Below are 19,476 nucleotides of genomic sequence, written 5' to 3'. Positions count from 1 at the left end.
CAAATTCCCATTCATAAAATGCAATTGTGTTCGTTGTCCATAGCTTATGCCTGCCCATACTATAACCCCTCCGCCACCATGTTTCATGTGCACTCTGTTCACAACGTTGACATCAGCAAACTGCTCGCCCACACACGACTCCATACACGTTGTCTGCCATCTGCCCGGTACAGTTGAAACCGGGATTCATTCGTGAAGAGCACACTTCTCCATCGTGCCAGTGGCCATCGAAGGTGAGCATTTGCCCACTGAAGTCGGTTACGATCTGCAGTCAGGGACAAGACCCTGGTGAGGACGACAAACACTCAGATAAGCTTCCCTGAGATGGTTTCTGACAGTTTGTGGTAAAATTCTTTAGTTTTGCAAACCCACAGTTTCATCAGCTGAAAATATGCAACAAAAACAACGATTTTACTGAGTTACAGTTCACATAAGGATATTAGTCAATTAAAATAAATGAATTAGGCCCTAATCTATGGATTTCACATGACTGGGCAGCCATGGGTTGGCCTGGGAGGGCATAGGCCCACCCACTTGGGAGCCAGGCTCACCCATTGGGGAGGCAGGCTCAGCCAATCAGAATGAGCTTTTCCCCACAAAAGGGCTTTACTAGACAGAAATACTCCTCAGTTTCATCAGCTGTCCGGGTGGCTGGTCTAAGATCCCACAGGTGAAGAAGCTGGATGTGGAGGTCCTGGGCTTGCGTGGTTTACACGTGGTCTGCGGTTGTGAGGCCGGTTTGATGTACTGTGAAATTCTCTAAAATGACTTTGGAGGTGGCTTATGATAGAGAAATTAATATTAAATTCTCTGGCAACAGCTCTGGTGGACATTCCTGCAGTCAGCATGCCAATTGCCCACTCCCTCGCTCGCCGCCATTGGACTCTGGAGCCTTGGAAACGTGTTCTCTGGTGTGATGTTTCACGCTTCACCATCTGGCAGTCCGATGTACGAATCTGGGTTTGGTGGATGTCAGGAGAACGCTACTTGCCCCAATACATACCGTCAACTGTAAAGTCTGGTGGAGGAGGAATAATGGTCTGGGGCTGTTTTTCATGGTTCAGGCCCCTTAGTTCCAGTGAAGGGAAATCTTAATGCATACAATGACATTCTAGACAATTCTGTGCTTCCAACTTTGTGGCAACAGTTTGGGGAAGGCCCTTTCCTGTTTCAGCATAACAATGCACCCGGGCACAAAGCGAGGTCCGTACAGAAATGGTTTGTCGAGATCGGTGTGGAAGAACTTGACTGGCCTGCACAGAGCCCTGACCTCAACCCCATCGAACACCTTTGGGATGAATTGGAACGGCGACTACGAGCCAGGCCTAATCGCCCAACATCAGTGCCCGACCTCACTAATGCTCGTGGCTGAATGGAAGCAAATCCCCACAGCAATGTTCAAACATCTAGTGGAAAACCTTCCCAGAAGAGTGGAGGCTGTTATAGCAGCAAAGGGGGGGGGACCAACTCCATATTCATGCCCATGATTTTGGAATGAGATGTTCGACAAGCATGTATCCACATACTTTTGGGTCATGTAGTGTATATATAATTCAGTAGAGGTTCCCAAACTGGGGTCTGTGGTCCCTTCAGGGTCCATGGAGGAAGTCCAGGTGTTCTTTTTTTTTTTTTTTTTACATGTCTCAGTATTCCTCTTGGTTGGGAACGTCAAGTGACTGAACTACTAACTATAAATCAGTACAACAGTAGACGTACATCATAAAACAATCTAATGCCTCCGGTCCGGTGGTGGTACTTTACCATCAACTCCAATATACCCCACTTATTGCTATCCACTTTCAGATACCTGTTCTTTATTGCCCCATAAAACACGACAGCTGTCTATAACAGGAAACGCATCTTGCTGAGCCTCGAGGACTTGAACCTGTTGATATGCTGAGAGAGTGTGTCTGTGTGCCAAGTTCTCATTGATCAAACACACTGTTGTAGCCAATCACAGTAGCAGAGTGATCCATTTAGTTAAACTACTGGACGAGACACACATTAGACATGTCCACACACTCACAACAAAACAACAGATGTCCTTTTATACCTTACAACAGTGGATAATATGCTTGAGCTAAATTATTAATTCCAAGAATATAAATCAGCACATACAGCACATAAGTATATATATTTTTTATATGCACCAAAGTAGGACATGGGGAAAAAACTAGCCTTATTTTTTGTTGTTTTTATAGTGCACGTGTAACTTTTTTGTTTTATGTTTATGCGGAACTCTGGATTACAGTGACACGTGTTTATGTCTGAGTGGACTACTCTGGTTAAATCATGTCTGAGTGGACTACTCTGGTTAAATCATGTCTGAGTGGACTACTCTGGTTAAATCATGTTTGAGTGGACTACTCTGGTTTAATCATGTCTGAGTGGACTACTCTGGTTAAATCATGTCTGAGTGGACTACTCTGGTTAAATCATGTTTGAGTGGACTACTCTGGTTTAATCATGTCTGAGTGGACTACTCTGGTTAAATCATGTTTGAGTGGACTACTCTGGTTAAATCATGTCTGAGTGGATTACTCTGGTTAAATCATGTCTGAGTGGACTACTCTGGTTAAATCATGTCTGAGTGGACTACTCTGGTTAAATCATGTTTGAGTGGACTACTCTGGTTAAATCATGTCTGAGTGGACTACTCTGGTTAAATCATGTTTGAGTGGACTACTCTGGTTTAATCATGTCTGAGTGGACTACTCTGGTTAAATCATGTTTGAGTGGACTACTCTGGTTTAATCATGTCTGAGTGGACTACTCTGGTTAAATCATGTTTGAGTGGACTACTCTGGTTAAATCATGTCTGAGTGGACTACTCTGGTTAAATCAAATGACAAACAGGACACCATTAACTTAAGAGTTTCACTAAAGAGGTAGAGAGAATAACACACACACAGTGTTGGAGTAGTGAACTACAAGTATTTAAACTTGTAATTTAACTCAATTTTACAGTAGTTTGGTTGAACTAAATTCAAATCTAGGTTGTGTTTTCAGTAGTTAATATATATATATTTTTTTACCATGTAGCGGTGTAGCTAACTACTCTACACACACATTTCTTTACAAAAATAAAATATGGATGAAGTAGGCACGAAGTTCCTTTATTTTTCAGCATCAGGACTGCCCAATTATCACCTGAAACAGTTTGTATGTTTAATATATTACACATTCTGTTAACATCTGACTCCAGATGGATCTGTTCTTGCAGTCGATTACAACTCAGATTTAGATAGGATCATTTTTCACTAAGAAAAGATTGGGACAGGACGTAGTGAACTAGTTTTTCTAAGTAATTAAGTAAACTATATTTATCTTAAGCGTAGCTTAACTTCTTCCAGTGTGAAGTAAATGATATGTTCAGAGTAGCTTCCCCAACACACACAGAGAGAGAGAGAGACATCTAGAAGGAAGAGACCCACAGCACTATGATGTATGAGAAAGGATTTATAGACAGGCCTCTATGACAAATTGAATGAATCAGGAAAGGGATTATTTACAAACTCGAATCCAAAAAGTGAGATAGAAAGCAGTGGTGAGGTGGTGAAGAACAAGAAGAAGAACACGTCTTATAGAAAACAATCATCTTTGTGGAAGCAGGAGAGGGAGGGAGGATTCCGGCACGGCGCCCTCCGGAGGACAGTTAAAGGCGTTACGCTTCGGAGCGCGTTGTTAGATCTTTCCCCCTTCAGATACGAACAACGGCCATGTCCACACACACACTCTTGAGGACTGTCTACTCCAGTGTGTGTCTGTCTGAACGATCCCCTCGCGGAGCTTGAAGATATGACGTCACAATCCTCGGTGAACACAGACCCTTCTTTCCCCCCCCCTCGTTTGTTATTTAATAAAGGACTACTGCTTTTAAAAACCATGCACATCATCACATGAAAAAAGGAAACTGGCAGGGAAGTGGACATGGAGAGGGGGAGAGGAGAACCAGGGAAGTGGACATGGAGAGGGGGGAGAGGAGAACCAGGGAAGTGGACATGGAGAGGGGGAGAGGAGAACCAGGGAAGTGGACATGGAGAGGGGGGAGAGGAGAACCAGGGAAGTGGACATGGAGAGGGGGGAGAGGAGAACCAGGGAAGTGGACATGGAGAGGGGGAGAGGAGAACCAGGGAAGTGGACATGGAGAGGGGGGAGAGGAGAACCAGGGAAGTGGACATGGAGAGGGGGAGAGGAGAACCAGGGAAGTGGACATGGAGAGGGGGAGAGGAGAACCAGGGAAGTGGACATGGAGAGGGGGAGAGGAGAACCAGGGAAGTGGACATGGAGAGGGGGAGAGGAGAACCAGGGAAGTGGACATGGAGAGGGGGAGAGGAGAACCAGGGAAGTGGACATGGAGAGGGGGGAGAGGAGAACCAGGGAAGTGGACATGGAGAGGGGGGAGAGGAGAACCAGGGAAGTGGACATGGAGAAGGGGGAGAGGAGAACCAGGGAAGTGGACATGGAGAGGGGGAGAGGAGAACCAGGGAAGTGGACATGGAGAGGGGGAGAGGAGAACCAGGGAAGTGGACATGGAGAGGGGGGAGAGGAGAACCAGGGAAGTGGACATGGAGAGGGGGAGAGGAGAACCAGGGAAGTGGACATGGAGAGGGGGGAGAGGAGAACCAGGGAAGTGGACATGGAGAGGGGGAGAGGAGAACCAGGGAAGTGGACATGGAGAGGGGGAGAGGAGAACCAGGGAAGTGGACATGGAGAGGAGAACCAGCGGCCACCATGTCGGTTACTTTACATTTCCACTGCTTCACCAACACAGTTCACACCCCAGCCAGTCAGCGGAGTTCAGAGTTAGGGGGTGTACGTGTGTCCCAACCCTAACCTTAACCCCATTCTCTGGCCTTACAGAGGGACCTGACTCAGGACCACAGGTCTCCTCTGCTCTACTGAATGCATAAGAAACTAACTGAAACCGATAGGTGTTGGTGAAAGTAAAGGAAAATATATTTATATATATATATATATATATTCATATTTATACGTTCAACATGGCAAAGAAAATAATTCCCCATAGCTGTATGAGTATTAAAGTAAAGCTCAATATAGACTTTTTATTATAACAAAATAGGCAGTAGACTGAGGGTTAAATATACGTTAAAATCTCAGTGTACAATAAATTCTTTCGGTTTTTGCTTCCTTCCTACTACTACTAATACACCTGGAGTCAGTTTAAAAAACAGACTTTCATTTACTCTATTCCTGTTCAGGAAATGAACCACCCAAAAGCTTATTGACAAAGAACAGAATCAAATCAACAGGGATCGTAAAGTCAGTGAAGGCGGCTATGATAAGAAACAGCCTTTTGTGTGCCAGAGTGAAGTACACTCATCACTCTCTAACCTTAGGTCCCTCTGTGCAGTTTGAATAGTATGTATGGCTGTCATGTGAGCAGAGACAAAGGACAACTAAAGAACAACAAAAACATGACGAGGGAAAACATGACGAGGGAATGATCAGAACACTCTGAAACATGCTCTTTTAAAGCTATAACGTGCAATGTTTAGCCTCATGTCATTTCCTTTACTAATCCATACATGAATGCATTCCCTTTCAATAATATGAAGAAAAAAAAAAAAGTACAAGAAATGATTTATTATTTGTATATATATGCATCTAAATCATGTTCCTTAAACATTAAGGACTTGTACCATAAAAATCTCCCCATAAGATGCTGGTCGCCAAAGCCCGTACCTCCTTAGCAGGAAAAACATCCAGAGACAAGGACAGCCCAAGAAAACACCAGAGAGAGAGAGAAGAGAGAGAGAGAGGAGAGAGAGAGAGAGAGAGAGAAGAGAGGAGAGAGAGAGAGAGAGAGAGGAGAGGAGAGAGAAGAGAGGAGAGAGGAGAGAGGAGAGAGGAGAGAGAGTGTGTGTGTGTGTGATAAAGAAAACATTAAAGAATTTTGTGTGTGTGTGTGTGTGTGTGGGTCTATGCGTGATCAGATCCCCAGACACTAATGTAACGACACCAGCCAGTGTGACAGAGGGGAGCAGGACGGCGGCGGGGGAGGGGGGTATAAGTGAAGGGGGGGTCCTATGCTCAGGGCATAAAATTAGACGTAAAATCAAAGAAGAAAACGAGGACGGCAACAAAAAAAAAAGGTAATCTCTTCTGTCCTCCTTCACAACTTGTCCTTGGCAGGCACCCAGATGAAGGGTCCTGACTGCTCCTCGATGATCCTCTTCACCGTGTTATAAGTCTCCTCCAGAGAGTCCCCCTGGACTATAGCTGCAACGACACACAGAGCCGACACACATTACACACAACATGTAAAACATACTAAATATATATATAGTATAGCTGGGACAGGCTTTCCCGTATTTTGCCCATTAGTTCATCCAGGGAACTGAGACATCAACTACTTGATGCTGAAGAGGTTGAAACTGTAGTGGTGAGGGGGGGCTGGACTCACCAGTGAAGTGCTCAGTGAACTCCTGCTCCAGCTTCATGGCTCGGTCAAATGTCTTCCTCCCCTGGTCCTCTGTTAGCCTCTTATTCATCTCCCTAGAGAGAGAGATACAGAGAGAAAGAGAGAGTGTGTGAGAGAGAGAGATACAGAGAGAAAGAGATAGTGTGTGAGAGAGAGAGAGAGAGAAAGAGAAAGAGAGAGAGAAAGAGAGAGAGAAAGAAAGAGAGAAAGAGAGAGAGAGAGAGAGTGCGAGAAGGAGATAGAGGAGAGAGACAGGGAGAGAGGCGAGAGAGAAAGAACGAGAGATGGAGGAGAGAGAGCGAGAAGGAGAGAGAGACAGGGAGAGGCGAGAGAGAAAGAGAGAGAGAGAGGATGACTAAGATGTTGCCCTATATACAGTATATACAGTGTCTTTGGAAAGTATTCAGACCCCTTGACTTTTTCCACATGTTGTTACATTACAGCTTTATTCTAAAATGGATTAAAATAATACAAATATTTAACAATCTACACACAATACCCCATTATGACAAAGTGGAAACAGGTTTTTTGAAATGTTTGCAAATTTATTAAATATAAAAAACAGAAATACCGTATTTACATAAGTATTCAGACTCTTTGCTACGAGACTCGAAATTGAGCTCAGGTGCATCCTGTTTCCATTGAACATCCTTGAGATGTTTCTACAAAGTGATTGGATACCACCTGTGGTAAATTCAATTGATTGGACATGATTTGGAAAGGCACACACCTGTCTATATAAGGTCCTGCAGTTGACAGTGCATGTCAGAACAAAAACCAAACCATGAGGTCAAAGGAATTGTCCGTAGAGCTCAGAGACAGGATTGTGTCGAGGCACAGATCTGGGGAAGGGTACCAAAACATTTCTGCAGCATTGAAAGTCCCCAAAAACAGTGGCCTCCATCATTCTTAAATGGAAAAGGTTTGGAAGAAGCTCCAAGACTCTTCCTAAAGCTGTCCGCCTGGCTAAACTGAGCAATTGGGGGAGAAGGGCCTTGGGAGGTGACCGATGGTCACTCTGACAGAGCTCCAGAGTTCCTCTGTGGAGATGGGAGAACCTTCCAGAAGGACAACCATCTCTGCAGCACTCCACCAATCAGGCGTTTATGGTAGAGTGGCCAGACAGAAGCCACTCCTCAGTGAAAGGCACATGACAGCCCACTTGGAGTTTGCCAAAAGGCACCTGAAGACTCTCAGGCCATGAGAAACAAGATTCTCTGGTCTGATGAAACCAAGATTGAACTCTTTGGTCTGAATGCCAAGCGTCACGTCTGGAGGAAACCTGGCACCATCCCTACGGTGAAGCATGGTGGTGGCAGCCTCATGTGGTGGGTATGTTTCTCAGCGGCAAGGACTTGGAAACTAGTCAGGATCGAGGCAAAGATGAACGGAGCAAAGTACAGAGAGATCCTTGATGAAAACCTGCTCTAGAGCACTCAGGACCTCAGACTGGGGCAAAGGTTCACTTTCCAACAGGACAACAACCCTAAGCACACAGCCAAGATTACGCACGAGTGGCTTCGGGACAAGTCTCTGAATGTTCTTGAGTGGCCCAGCCAGAGACCGAACTTGAACCCCATCTAACATCTCTGGAGAGACCTGAAAATAGCTGTGCAGCAACAGTCCCCACCCAACCTGACAAAGTTTGAGAGGATCTGCAGATAAGAATGGGAGAAACTCCCCAAATACAGGTGTGCCAAGCTTGTAACGTCATACCCAAAAAGACTCAAGGCTGTAATCGCTGCCAAAGGTGCTTCAACAAAGCACTGGGTGAAGGGTCTGAATAATTATGTAAATGTCATATTTCAGTGTTTTATTTTTTATAAATTAGCAAAAATGTCTTAAAACTTGTTTTTGCTTTGTCATTATGGGTATTGTGTGTAGATTAATGAGGAAAAAAAACAAATACATTTTATAATAAGGCTGTAACGTAATAAAATGTGGAAAAAGTCAAGGGGTCTGAATACTTTCCGAAGGCACTGTATATCTCTTAATACCCACCATCCCCTAGGGCAGAAGACTTTGGCCTCTTAATTCCCACCATCCCCTAGGGCAGAAGACTTTGGCCTCTTAATATCCACCATCCCCTAGGGCAGAAGACTTTGGCCTCTTAATACCCACCATCCCCTAGGGCAGAAGACTTTGGCCTCTTAATACCCACCATCCCCTAGGGCAGAATACTTTGGCCTCTTAATTCCCACCATCCCCTAGGGCAGAAGACTTTGGCCTCTTAATACCCACCATCCCCTAGGGCAGAAGACTTTGGCCTCTTAATACCCACCATCCCCTAGGGCAGAGGACTTTGGCCTCTTAATACCCACCATCCCCTAGGGCAGAAGACTTTGGCCTCTTAATACCCATCATCCCCTAGGGCAGAGGACCTTGGCCTCTTAATACCCACCATCCCCTAGGGCAGAAGACGTTGGCCTCTTAATACCCACCATCCCCTAGGGCAGAAGACTTTGGCCTCTTAATACCCATCAACCCCTAGGGCAGAAGACTTTGGCCTCTTAATATGAAAATGAAATGTTGAATCAAAAAAACGTACAGGATATTCTCCACAGACTTGGGCTTGATGAAAATAGCGATGGGGTAGAGCATGGTCGATTGCAATCGCTTGATGGCGTTGCCTGAAACATCCAGGATGCAATGCTTCCCCTGGACATAAGAAAGAGAGAGTTAAGACATGTCATCACAACATAGCCGTATGTTGACACTTCCTCCTCGTCTCCTTATCCTCCTCTCTTCCTCCTCTCTTCCTCCTCGTCTCCTCATCCTCCTCTCTTCCCCCTTTTCCCCCTCTCCTCCTCCTATTTTCCCCTCTCCTTCTCCTCTTTTCCTTCCCTCTTCCCCTCCGTTCACCTTCTCAGCGACCTCCCGTACAGACTGGACGCTGGTTCCATACAGGTGGTTGTTGTACTGGCCCGCCTCAATGAACTTGTGGTCCTGGATGTCTTTCTCCATCTGCTCCCTGGACACCACAAAATGGTAGTCTCTGGCATCCACTTCGTAATCCCGCTTCGGTCTGGTCGTGTCTGAATAACCGGAGAAAGACAATGAAGATGTATCTACATTTGTTTTGATATATTTAATTACCGACAGCCCTGATGAACTGGTTATCACACATCTAGGTACAAGACGAGAACGGTCAACATAAAAACATCAAATTGTGTATGTGACAAAAACATTGGTACTCACGTGGGACACAGGACCCAAATTTGTCGGGGAACTCTGAGATGAGGTCATCGTTGATGCGGTCTTTCATTGGCCCCAGGATGATGACAGGCCGTGTGTAGTTCACTGGACAGACACAAGAGGGATCGACTCTAACAACACTGCACTTACAGAAGCATATTACAATCAATTGACAGTGAGATAACCAACTAACTCTAACAGAGATAACCAACTAACTCTAACAGAGATAACCAACTAACTCTAAGTGAGATAACCAACTAACTCTAACAGAGATAACCAACTAACTCTAAGTGAGATAACCAACTAACTCTAACAGAGATAACCAACTAACTCTAACAGAGATAACCAACTAACTCTAAGTGAGATAACCAACTAACTCTAAATGAGATAACCAACTAACTCTAAGTGAGATAACCAACTAACTCTAACAGAGATAACCAACTAACTCTAAGTGAGATAACCAACTAACTCTAACAGAGATAACCAACTAACTCTAACAGAGATAACCAACTAACTCTAACAGAGATAACCAACTAACTCTAAGGTGATGTATGTGGTGATGTATGATGTATGTGTGTCAGGTGATGTGTGTGTGTGTGTCAGGTGATGTGCGTGTGTCAGGTGATGTGTGTGTGACAGGTGATGTGTGTGTGTCAGGTGATGTATGTGTGTCAGGTGATGTGATGTGTGTGTGTCAGGTGATGTGTATCAGGTGATGTGTTGTGTGTCAGGTGATGTGCGTGTGTCAGGTGATGTGTGTGTGTCAGGTGATGTGTTGTGTGTCAGGTGATGTGTTGTGTGTCAGGTGATGTGTTGTGTATCAGGTGATGTGTGTGTATCAGGTGATGTGTGTGTATCAGGTGATGTGTGTGTATCAGGTGATGTGTGTCAGGTGATGTGTGTCAGGTGATGTGTGACAGAGATGAGGATGTAAGCTGTGTCTTACCTTCCTGCTGTGTGACTGGCTCGTAGGACAGGACGTACTCCTCCTGGCCACCTGATTGGACGGACAGAACAGGTGACCATGTTTAGACGAACAGTATCAGTGCAGTGGTCACTGTGATTAGGGTTAGGAGCTAGACTAGCTGTCGGCATGCTATGAGTGTGTGTTTGTCTACCAGTATTTGCCTGTTGTAATCTATCAAATCAGTGTAGATTTAACAGCAGCAGATTTAACAGCAGCAGATTTAACAGCAGCAGATTTAACAGCAGCAGATTTAACAGCACTAGATTTAACAGCAGTAGATTTAACAGCAGTAGATTTAACAGCAGTAGATTTAATAGCAGCAGATTTAACAGCACTAGATTTAACAGCAGCAGATTTAACAGCACTAGATTTAACAGCAGCAGATTTAACAGCACTAGATTTAACAGCACTAGATTTAACAGCAGCAGATTTAATAGGAGTAGATTTAATAGCAGCAGATTTAACAGCAGCAGATTTAACAGGAGTAGATTTAACAGCAGTAGATTTAACAGCAGTAGATTTAACAGCAGTAGATTTAACAGCAGCAGATTTAACAGCAGTAGCTTTGTAGATTTAACAGCAGTAGATTTGTAGATTTAACAGCAGTAGATTTAACAGCAGTAGATTTAACAGCAGCAGATTTAACAGCAGCAGATTTAACAGCAGCAGATTTAACAGCAGCAGATTTAACAGCAGTAGATTTAACAGCAGTAGATTTAACAGCAGTAGATTTAACAGCAGTAGATTTAATAGCAGTAGATTTAATAGCAGCAGATTTAACAGCAGTAGATTTAACAGCAGTAGATTTAATAGCAGTAGATTTAATAGCAGCAGATTTAATAGCAGTAGATTTAATAGCAGTAGATTTAATAGCAGTAGATTTAATAGCAGCAGATTTAATAGCAGTAGATTTAATAGCAGTAGATTTAACAGCAGCAGATTTAACAGCAGTAGATTTGTAGATTTAACAGCAGTAGATTTGTAGATTTAACAGCAGTAGATTTAACAGCAGTAGATTTAACAGCAGCAGATTTAACAGCAGCAGATTTAACAGCAGCAGATTTAACAGCAGTAGATTTAACAGCAGTAGATTTAACAGCAGTAGATTTAACAGCAGTAGATTTAACAGCAGTAGATTTAATAGCAGTAGATTTAATAGCAGCAGATTTAACAGCAGTAGATTTAACAGCAGTAGATTTAATAGCAGCAGATTTAATAGCAGTAGATTTAATAGCAGTAGATTTAATAGCAGTAGAGAGCAGAGCACACTATAGACTCTTTCTATGTTCTCACACAAACACACTGCTAAAGATCCACATCAGTTTCATAGCAGTCCAGTAAACCTCCTAAAATGACTGCTATTGCAACATGCATCCATGAAGGAAGCAGCTTGGGGACTCTTAACGTGTGACCCTCAGAATGCTGCTCAGACCAAACACACACAGTAGATAGAGCACCAGCAACATGATAGAGCCAACGGTCGACAGAGGGAGAGAGGGAAGGAGAGAGGGAAGGAGAGCGGGATGGAGAAAGGAAAGGAGAGAGGGATGGAGAAAGGAAAGGAGAGAGGGATGGAGAGAGGGAAGGAGAGAGGGATGGAGAAAGGAAAGAGGGATGAAGAGAGGGAAAGAGAGAGGGAAGGAGAAAGGAAAGGAGAGAGGGATGAAGAGAGGGAAGGAGAGAGGGATGGAGAAAGGAAAGGAGAGAGGGATGAAGAGAGGGATGGAGAGAGGGATGGAGAGAGGAAAGGAGAGAGGGATGGAGAGAGGAAAGGAGAGAGGGATGGAGAAAGGAAAGGAGAGAGGGATGGAGAGAGGAAAGGAGAGAGGGATGGAGAGGAAAGGAGAGAGGGATGGAGAGGCACACCAGAACTTACGGTAACTACTTTCACTATCACTGGCGTTAGAGGTAACATGCTCTGAAAGTATAACAAAGGGAATGTCAGCACCACAGAAACACATTTACAGATACACCCCTCCCACCGATGACGTCTATGGAGGTAACTTAATACAAGGTGACAACATGAAGACACAGAGATACCCAGGAACACCAGGAGAGGGCAGTGCTAGGAACCGTAAGGAGATGGAGGTGGGAACATTGTATTGTGCTTTCTGAAGTTAGGTTTTGTGAAGGGCAGTATTATGTGAAGGGCAGTATTATGTGAAAGGCAGTATTATGTGAAGGGCAGTATGACGGTATATCTGGGAGACCTTCCTCTCGCATCCTTCCATTAGATCACGGTAGGTCCTATCACATCAAGGTGAATGACCATGTCAAGATCATGGACCTTTATACAATGTTAATGTGTGTTGTCACGCTATTCTTTCCAACACGGTGCCCCTGCGGACATTTTGGATCAAGTCTCTCTTGTAAAATAGATTATATCTCACCCGAATAAATAAAAGGTGAAGTAAAAATATGTTTTTAATTTAAATGATGGTTGAAATAGCACAACATCCAGGACTCCTGAAGGTTCTTAAGACAGCCAAGGGGTGGAACAGAAATACATTCAACGGAAAAGGACCCCAACACCAAGGTGATTCTGACAGTTCTGCTTTTTGTTCTATGTTGCTCTGTCTGTATGCTACGTCTTGCTTGTTCTATGTTGCTCTGTCTGTATGATACGTCTTGCTTGTTCTATGTTGCTCTGTCTGTATGATACGTCTTGCTTGTTCTATGTTGCTCTGCCTGTATGCTACGTCTTGCTTGTTCTATGTTGCTCTGCCTGTATGCTACGTCTTGCTTGTTCTATGTTGCTCTGTCTGTATGCTATGTCTTGCTTGTCCTATGTTGCTCTGCGTGTGCTCACTGCTCAATGATTGTCTATATTGTAATTGTTTTTAATAACCTGCCCAGGGACTGCGGTTGAAAATTAGCCGGCTGGCTAAAACCAGCACTTTTACTGAAACGTTGATTAATGTGCACTGTTCCTGTAAAAATAAAATAAACTCAAACAGTGATATGACACCTCTAACATACCATCAGAGTTACTCTGATATGTTACAGAGTCTCCTGGACTACACAGCAGACTTTATTTTATGTCTATTAGGTCCCTTAGATTATTCTAATGACTGTTTTCTCTACTGCAGTGGTTCCCAATCAGGAGTACTAGGACCCCTGGGGGTACTTGGCCTATCCACAGGGAGTATTAGGACCCCTGGGGGTATTTGGCCTATCCACAGGGAGTATTAGGACCCCTGGGGGTACTTGGCCTATCCACAGGGTGTATTAGGACCCCTGGGGGTACTTGGCCTATCCACAGGGTGTACTAGGACCCCTGGGAGTACTTGGCCTATCCACATGAGGTACTTGATAAGACTCATGAGATCATGTGTTACTGGTAAAATGCACATGAAGGGGTACTTCAGGGTTACTCTGGGCAGAGCAACATTCAGTTGGTGGCACACTAACCCAAAAAGGCTGGGGACCACTACTCTACTGTACGTTGAGAACCATCTGTTCTACTGTATGTTGAGAACCATCTGTTCTACTGTACGTTGAGAACCATCTGTTCTACTCTATGTTGAGAACCATATGTTCTACTGTACGTTGAGAACCATCTGTTCTACTGTACGTGGAGAACCATCTGTTCTACTGTATATTGAGAACCATCTGTTCTACTGTACTTGTTTCTAAATTAGCCCATCTCCATCTACGCTGAGTAAGGGGAAGTAAATAGCAATAGTAGTGCTACTCTCTAAGGAGGAGCCTGTAACAGTGGAAAAATCAGCCTGCACGATCTGCCGCACAATACCCACCAATGAATCACCACTGATTAAGTGACATCACCACACTGCATGATTCAGTGTGCTGATGATATTAGTATTGTTGTGCTGTCTACCTAATGACCCCGATGTCCTGCTGTTTGAACACAGTGTACAGAGGCTGACGGGAAGACCATCTTTTAGAAATGCGTGCGTTGGGCTATGTAGTGTTATGTGGATGCTATGTAGCGTTATGTGGATGCGTTGGGCTATGTAGTGTTATGTGGATGCTATGTAGTGTTATGTGGATGCGTTGGTCTATGTAGTGTTATGTGGATGCTATGTAGCGTTATGTGGATGCGTTGGGCTATGTAGCGGTATGTGGATGCTATGTAGTGTTATGTGGATGCTATGTAGCGTTATGTGGATGCGTTGGGCTATGTAGCGGTATGTGGATGCTATGTAGTGTTATGTGGATGCTATGTAGCGTTATGTGGATGCGTTGGGCTATGTAGTGTTATGTGGATGCTATGTAGTGTTATGTGGATGCGTTGGGCTATGTAGCGTTATGTGGATGCTATGTAGCGTTATGTGGATGCGTTGGGCTATGTAGTGTTATGTGGATGCTATGTAGTGTTATGTGGATGCAATGCAGCGTTATGTGGATGCTATGTAGTGTTATGTGGATGCTATGTAGTGTTATGTGGATGCTATGTAGCGTTATGTGGATGCTATGTAGTGTTATGTGGATGCTATGTAGTGTTATGTGGATGCTATGTAGCGTTATGTGGATGCTATGTAGTGGTATGTGAATGCTATGTGTTCAGAGAATAGAAGTACAAGCACACCGCTGTATATGTTAGTCATTAAACTAAGCCGACTGTCAAAGCGTTAGAAGCTGGATGTCTATGAGAGGTGTTGATGACCGTGAATGTCCTATTAAGGACTTGGATGACAATATTATATGACTGCGGGGCCTGGGATGAGCTGTAGATGGTTGGTTGTGTGACAGTGGAAAACCTTGTGTGACTTACTCAGTCCTTTGTCATCAGGGTCCTGTGAAACAAAACAAGAGACACAACCACAAGAGAGACATTCATTACTGGAGCATAACACTCTGTTCAACCACCAGACACGACGACCGCAGCGCTGCACTGAACCCAAATGGTCAAGCCAACCAACTGATAAATCAATGAGCAAAGTTACTGGAGCGGAGACACCGCCGGCCAAAGTCCACAGAGGAGTCCTGAGGTAGAGCTATGGTTTAGAGAGGTGGTTGAGCTAAGTATGGTTACAACTTTGGGGCCCGGAGTCTTTCCTGGTGGTCATGGTCCTAGTTATTAAAGCCCAATGCTCTACCTTGGTACTAGGGTTAGCTGCTGCAGGGCTAGTTGTTGTGTCTGGTGGTTCCTGTACGGCTCCTGTACGGTTCCTGTGCGTGAGGCTGCCCTGACCTACTGTTCTAGCGACCGTCCGTCTCCATAACGCTTTACTTACGGTCGACATCGCTCGTTTCCTGCTCGCTGTGCTCCTTGCTCTTGTTGTAGAAAGGGAACTTTCGGGAAAATAGGTTCTTTTTACGCTTGTCATTGAATGACTGCTGGGGAAGAGAGTGAGGGAGGGATGGAGGGTGGGACGGGGTCAAACAAGAAAGGGAAGGATGGAGGGAGGTGTCTAGTATTGGTGTAAACAAAACAAACCCAGGACAGTTACCCACAACCCTCTGAGCTGGACTTGGCAGACATCTTAGTTTAAGTGCACACAACTGACAATCTGTTACCATGAAGCAGGAAGTAATTCTGACCTTTGAGTCCAGATGACTTTGACTTTTTGAGTCAAGTTAACTCTATAGCTTCAGATTAGGGTAACTTGAAATTATGATCTGGATGAATTGAACGACAACAGAATAAGTATTTTAGACCGCGATGGCTACCGAGTCAGCTCAGTAAATGAAAAGAAACTATCAGACATTTGACCAAATAAATGACAAATTAATAAAAAGACACCCCATAGCCATACTGAATTAAAGCAGGAAGAAGGATGAAGACATCCCATAGCCATACTGAATTAAAGCAGGAAGAAGGATGAAGACACCCCATAGCCATACTGAATTAAAGCAGGAAGAAGGATGAAGACACCCCATAGCCATACTGAATTAAAGCAGGAAGAAGGATGAAGACACCCCATAGCCATACTGAATTAAAGCAGGAAGAAGGATTGGACTGAGAAAGGTTCAAAGTCATCAACACTATCCCAATACTCTGTCTAAGCATGCAAAGGAAAGGAAGGAAGTATCACGCTCCTTGTGTATAAAGGAAGGAAGTATCACGCTCCTTGTGTATAAAGGAAGGAAGTATCACGCTCCTTGTGTATAAAGGAAGGAAGTATCACACTCTTTGTATAAAGGAAGGAAGTATCACGCTCCTTGTGTATAAAGGAAGGAAGTATCACGCTCCTTGTATAAAGGAAGGATGTATAAAGGAAGGAAGTATCACGCTCCTTGTGTATAAAGGAAGGAAGTATCACGCTCCTTGTGTATAAAGGAAGGAAGTATCACGCTCCTTGTGTATAAAGGAAGGAAGTATCACGCTCCTTGTGTATAAAGGAAGGAAGTATCACGCTCCTTGTGTATAAAGGAAGGAAGTATCACACTCTTTGTATAAAGGAAGGAAGTATCACACTCTTTGTATAAAGGAAGGAAGTATCACGCTCCTTGTGTATAAAGGAAGGAAGTATCACACTCTTTGTATAAAGGAAGGAAGTATCACGCTCCTTGTATAAAGGAAGGAAGTATCACGCTCCTTGTATAAAGGAAGGAAGTATCACGCTCCTTGTGTATAAAGGAAGGAAGTATCACGCTCCTTGTGTATAAAGGAAGGAAGTATCACACTCTTTGTATAAAGGAAGGAAGTATCACGCTCCTTGTGTATAAAGGAAGGAAGTATCACACTCTTTGTATAAAGGAAGGAAGTATCACGCTCCTTGTATAAAGGAAGGAAGTATCACGCTCCTTGTATAAAGGAAGGAAGTATCACGCTCCTTGTGTATAAAGGAAGGAAGTATCACGCTCTTTGTGTATAAAGGAAGGAAGTATCACACTCTTTGTATAAAGGAAGGAAGTATCACACTCTTTGTATAAAGGAAGGAAGTATCACGCTCCTTGTATAAAGGAAGGAAGTATCACGCTCCTTGTATAAAGGAAGGAAGTATCACGCTCCTTGTGTATAAATGAAGGATGTATCACGCTCCTTGTATATAAAGGAAGGAAGTATCACGCTCCTTGTATATAAAGGAAGGAAGTATCACGCTCTTTGTGTATAAAGGAAGGAAGTATCACGCTCCTTGTATAAAGGAAGAAAGTATCACGCTCCTTGTGTATAAAGGAAGGAAGTATCACGCTCCTTGTGTATAAAGGAAGGAAGTATCACACTCTTTGTATAAAGGAAGGAAGTATCACGCTCCTTGTGTATAAAGAAAGGAAGTATCACACTCTTTGTATAAAGGAAGGAAGTATCACGCTCCTTGTATAAAGGAAGGAAGTATCACGCTCCTTGTATAAATGAAGGAAGTATCACGCTCCTTGTGTATAAAGGAAGGAAGTATCACGCTCCTTGTGTATAAAGGAAGGAAGTATCACGCTCCTTGTGTATAAAGGAAGGAAGTATCACGCTCCTTGTGTATAAAGGAAGGAAGTATCACGCTCCTTGTGTATAAAGGAAGGAAGTATCACGCTCCTTGTATAAAGGAAGGAAGTATCACGCTCCTTGTGTATAAAGGAAGGAAGTATCACGCTCCTTGTATATAAAGGAAGTATCACGCTCCTTGTATAAAGGAAGGAAGTATCACGCTCCTTGTATATAAAGGAAGGAAGTATCACGCTCCTTGTGTATAAAGGAAGGAAGTATCACACTCCTTGTGTATAAAGGAAGGAAGTATCACGCTCTTTGTATAAAGGAAGGAAGTATCACGCTCTTTGTATAAAGGAAGGAAGTATCACGCTCCTTGTGTATAAAGGAAGGAAGTATCACGCTCCTTGTATAAAGGAAGGAAGTATCACGCTCCTTGTGTATAAATGAAGGAAGTATCACGCTCTTTGTGTATAAATGAAGGAAGTATCACGCTCCTTGTATATAAAGGAAGTATCACGCTCCTTGTATCAAGATTTTTTAGACACTCATTTATAAAAACAAGATCCCTTGCTACATCACCATAACGGATCAATTGCTTCAGCTAGATTTAAGATACTGATCAACACACAAAAAAGCAAGGAGAAAAAATATGAGGAAGGTGAAGTTGGATTGTATGCATGGAAAAGTAGAAAGGAGAGAGGTGGTTGGTGAGAGTAGGTAGTGAAGCAGTTTGACATCAATGGCAAGCGTATATCAGGCCTCTGCACTATACGGGCCATGCATTTGTCTGGGTGCCATGTTACAACACAAAGATGCCTTCCACATAACACATTCTATCTACACAGGTCTGTGCAGATTCATCAGGGAAAGAGTAGGAGTCCTAATCTAGGATCAGCTTCCCCCCTCGTCCATATACTCTTATTTAATACAAAACAGATCCTAGATCAGCCCTCCTCAGAGCACCCATGAACCACATCAACACACGATATAACAATCTAATGATCTCCCTTATTCATAAAGAGTCTCAGAGTAGGAGTGTTGATCTAGGATCAGTTTTGCCTTTTAGATCATGATTATTAAGAGGTGAAATCTGATCCTCGATCAGGATCTGAGACGCACTGTGAATAGGGCCACTGATCAGATCTGTGTAGAATCTGTGCATGTGGATGAAACGTACCAGTGTGTCGACGCAGCACAGTTCTCCTCTGAGAGACTCAGAGGTGGGGATATATTTTAGCTGAATAACTAGAGTGTTCTCTCGCCGGGAGATCTGGACATGCTGTTAACTATACAGCCTCTCACACACAGACCACCTCAGACAGCCAGAGATTAGTACATTAAACAGTAATTTGTACATTAAACAGTAAATGGTAGGTTCATTTTGGTCATGTGAAAAAAACACAAAAAAAAACAGCTTCACAATATAATTATGGATGGAATGCTAACTTGAAATCTGTGTGGATCTCACGTTCGTATTCCTGCCTAAAATATTATAAACTGCAAAACTATTGTATCTATATCAAATAAAGTAATAGG

At 43.6% G+C, this 19,476-nt stretch overlaps 1 protein-coding gene across 14 annotated transcripts in view; it reads right to left on the bottom strand.

Moving 5' to 3' along the window:
* Positions 1-3,441: 3,441 nt before the first annotated feature.
* The window catches only part of LOC139541722 (disks large homolog 1-like), a 269,358-nt gene continuing 253,323 nt past the window's right edge, over positions 3,442-19,476 (bottom strand). For 9 of the 14 annotated variants that reach the window (XM_071346676.1, XM_071346682.1, XM_071346679.1 and 6 more), the window contains 8 exons: positions 15,809-15,911; positions 12,484-12,525; positions 10,587-10,637; positions 9,644-9,745; positions 9,308-9,480; positions 8,994-9,103; positions 6,428-6,519; positions 3,442-6,243 (listed from right to left, as the gene is read on the bottom strand). In XM_071346676.1, coding sequence (XP_071202777.1) covers positions 6,137-6,243; positions 6,428-6,519; positions 8,994-9,103; positions 9,308-9,480; positions 9,644-9,745; positions 10,587-10,637; positions 12,484-12,525; positions 15,809-15,911 — 780 coding nt within the window. In that variant the 3' untranslated portion in view covers positions 3,442-6,136. Of the gene's footprint in view, positions 6,244-6,427; positions 6,520-8,993; positions 9,104-9,307; positions 9,481-9,643; positions 9,746-10,586; positions 10,638-12,483; positions 12,526-15,345; positions 15,368-15,808; positions 15,912-19,476 lie in introns of all 14 variants that reach the window. The other 5 variants (XM_071346677.1, XM_071346690.1, XM_071346681.1 and 2 more) reach the window with 3 other exon arrangements.

This window comes from Salvelinus alpinus, chromosome 16 (assembly GCF_045679555.1).
Source record: "Salvelinus alpinus chromosome 16, SLU_Salpinus.1, whole genome shotgun sequence".
Lineage (NCBI taxonomy): Eukaryota > Metazoa > Chordata > Actinopteri > Salmoniformes > Salmonidae > Salvelinus > Salvelinus alpinus.
The sequence above is the reverse complement of the archived record's forward strand: the minus strand, read 5'-3'. Positions and strand labels throughout refer to the sequence as shown.